Source organism: Tetrahymena thermophila (assembly GCF_000189635.1).
Source record: "Tetrahymena thermophila SB210 genomic scaffold scf_8254022, whole genome shotgun sequence".
Taxonomy (NCBI): Eukaryota; Ciliophora; class Oligohymenophorea; order Hymenostomatida; family Tetrahymenidae; genus Tetrahymena; species Tetrahymena thermophila.
Window position 1 is genome coordinate 1 of NW_002476019.1, and position 2,007 is coordinate 2,007.

Sequence of the window (2,007 nt, forward strand, 5' to 3'; positions counted from 1 at the left end):
TTTCTTTTTCTTTTTATTGTGATTGCTTTTTTTTTGTTCTTTCTTTGTTAATTTAGCTCATCATTTTATTTTCAACTTTTGCTTTTATTATTTATTTCTTATTATTTCATATTTTTTCTTCATTTTTTCCTTCTAATTAACTATTTAATGATATATTCTTTCTTCAATATTTAAAAAGTGGAAATTAAATTGGTGATGAAGGTGCATCAGGCTTAGGTTCTGCTTTAGCAAATTGCATTAATCTCTCAAATTTGACACTTGACCTTCGGTAAAAGTTTATTTGTTTTTGATTGTGATATTTTAAATTATAAAAATTAATTAATAACAATAATACTCTTTTTTTCTTTTTCTTTTTATTGTGATTGCTTTTTTTGTTCTTTGTTTGTTAATTTAGCTCATCATTTTATTTTCAACTTTAGCTTTTATTATTTATTTCTTATTATTTCATATTTTTTCTTCATTTTTTCCTTCTAATTAACTATTTAATGATATATTTTTTCTTCAATATTTAAAAAGTCGAAATTAAATTGGTGATGAAGGTGCATCAGGCTTAGGTTCTGCTTTAGCAAATTGCATTAATCTCTCAAATTTGACACTTTACCTTGGGTAAAAACAGTTTATTTGTTTTGGATTGTGATATTTTAAATTATAAAAACTAATTAAAAACAATAAAGCTCTTTTTTCTTTTTCTTTTTATTGTGATTGCTTTTTTTTTGTTCTTTGTTTGTTAATTTAGCTCATCATTTTATTTTCAACTTTTGCTTTTATTATTTATTTCTTATTATTTCATATTTTTTCTTCATTTTTCCTTCTAATTAACTATTTAATGATATATTTTTTCTTCAATATTTAAAAAGTTAGAATAAAATTGGTGATGAAGGTGCATCAGGCTTAGGTTCTGCTTTAACAAATTGCATTAATCTCTCAAATTTGACACTTGACCTTCGGTAAAAGTTTATTTGTTTTGGATTGTGATATTTTTTATTATAAAAACTAATTAAAAACAATAAAACTCTTTTTTCTTTTTCTTTTTATTGTGATTGCTTTTTTTTTTGTTCTTTCTTTGTTAATTTAGCTCATCACTTTATTTTCAACTTTTGCTTTTATAATTTATTTCTTATTATTTCATATTTTTTCTTCATTTTTTCCTTCTAATTAACTATTTAATGATATATTCTTTTTTCAATATTTAAAAAGTGAAAATTAAATTGGTGATACATACATACATACATACTCGCACATGGTGACATGCACTCGGGATAGGGGCCCTATATATAATTACTTATACATTATTATTATACGTATACCAATTTATTTATATATAATTGTGGGTAATATATTAGAAGGGAAGGGTCACCTACACCCTAATGGCATTTCTACTAATTAAAGTTTTTGGAAAGTTTTTTAAATTGGTGATGAAGGTGCATCAGGCTTAGGTTCTGCTTTATCAAATTGCATTAATCTATCAAATTTGACATTTGACCTTTGGTAAAAACAGTTTATTTGTTTTGGATTGTGATATTTTAAATTATAAAAACTAATTAAAAACAATAAAGCTCTTTTTTCTTTTTCTTTTTATTGTTATTGCTTATTTTTTGTTCTTTGTTTGTTAATTTAGCTCATCATTTTATTTTCAACTTTTGCTTTTATTATTTATTTCTTATTATTTCATATTTTTTCTTCATTTTTTCCTTCTAATTAACTATTTAATGATATATTTTTTCTTCAATATTTAAAAAGTGGAAATTAAATTGGTGATGAAGGCGCATCAGGCTTAGGTTCTGCTTTAGCAAATTGCATTAATCTCTCAAATTTGACACTTGACCTTATGTAAAAACAGTTTATTTGTTTTGGATTGTGATATTTTAAATTATAAAAACTAATTAAAAACAATAAAGCTCTTTTTTCTTTTTCTTTTTATTGTGATTGCTTTTTTTTTGTTCTTTCTTTATTAATTTAGCTCATCATTTTATTTTCAACTTTTGCTTTTATTATTTATTTCTTATT

The 2,007-nt window shown here is 22.5% G+C and overlaps 1 protein-coding gene across 1 annotated transcript in view; it reads right to left on the reverse strand. All coding sequences in view use genetic code 6, as the record gives it.

The window, feature by feature from the left end:
* Positions 1-1,725: 1,725 nt before the first annotated feature.
* Positions 1,726-2,007, reverse strand: part of TTHERM_01593600 (hypothetical protein) — a gene marked incomplete at both ends in the record, with an annotated part of 429 nt that continues 147 nt past the window's right edge. The window contains 2 exons of the mRNA XM_001026416.3: positions 1,726-1,825; positions 1,892-2,007. The exon at positions 1,892-2,007 is cut by the window's right edge and continues 147 nt beyond it. Of these exons, the coding sequence (XP_001026416.3) occupies positions 1,726-1,825; positions 1,892-2,007 (216 nt within the window). The remainder of the gene's footprint in view (positions 1,826-1,891) is intronic.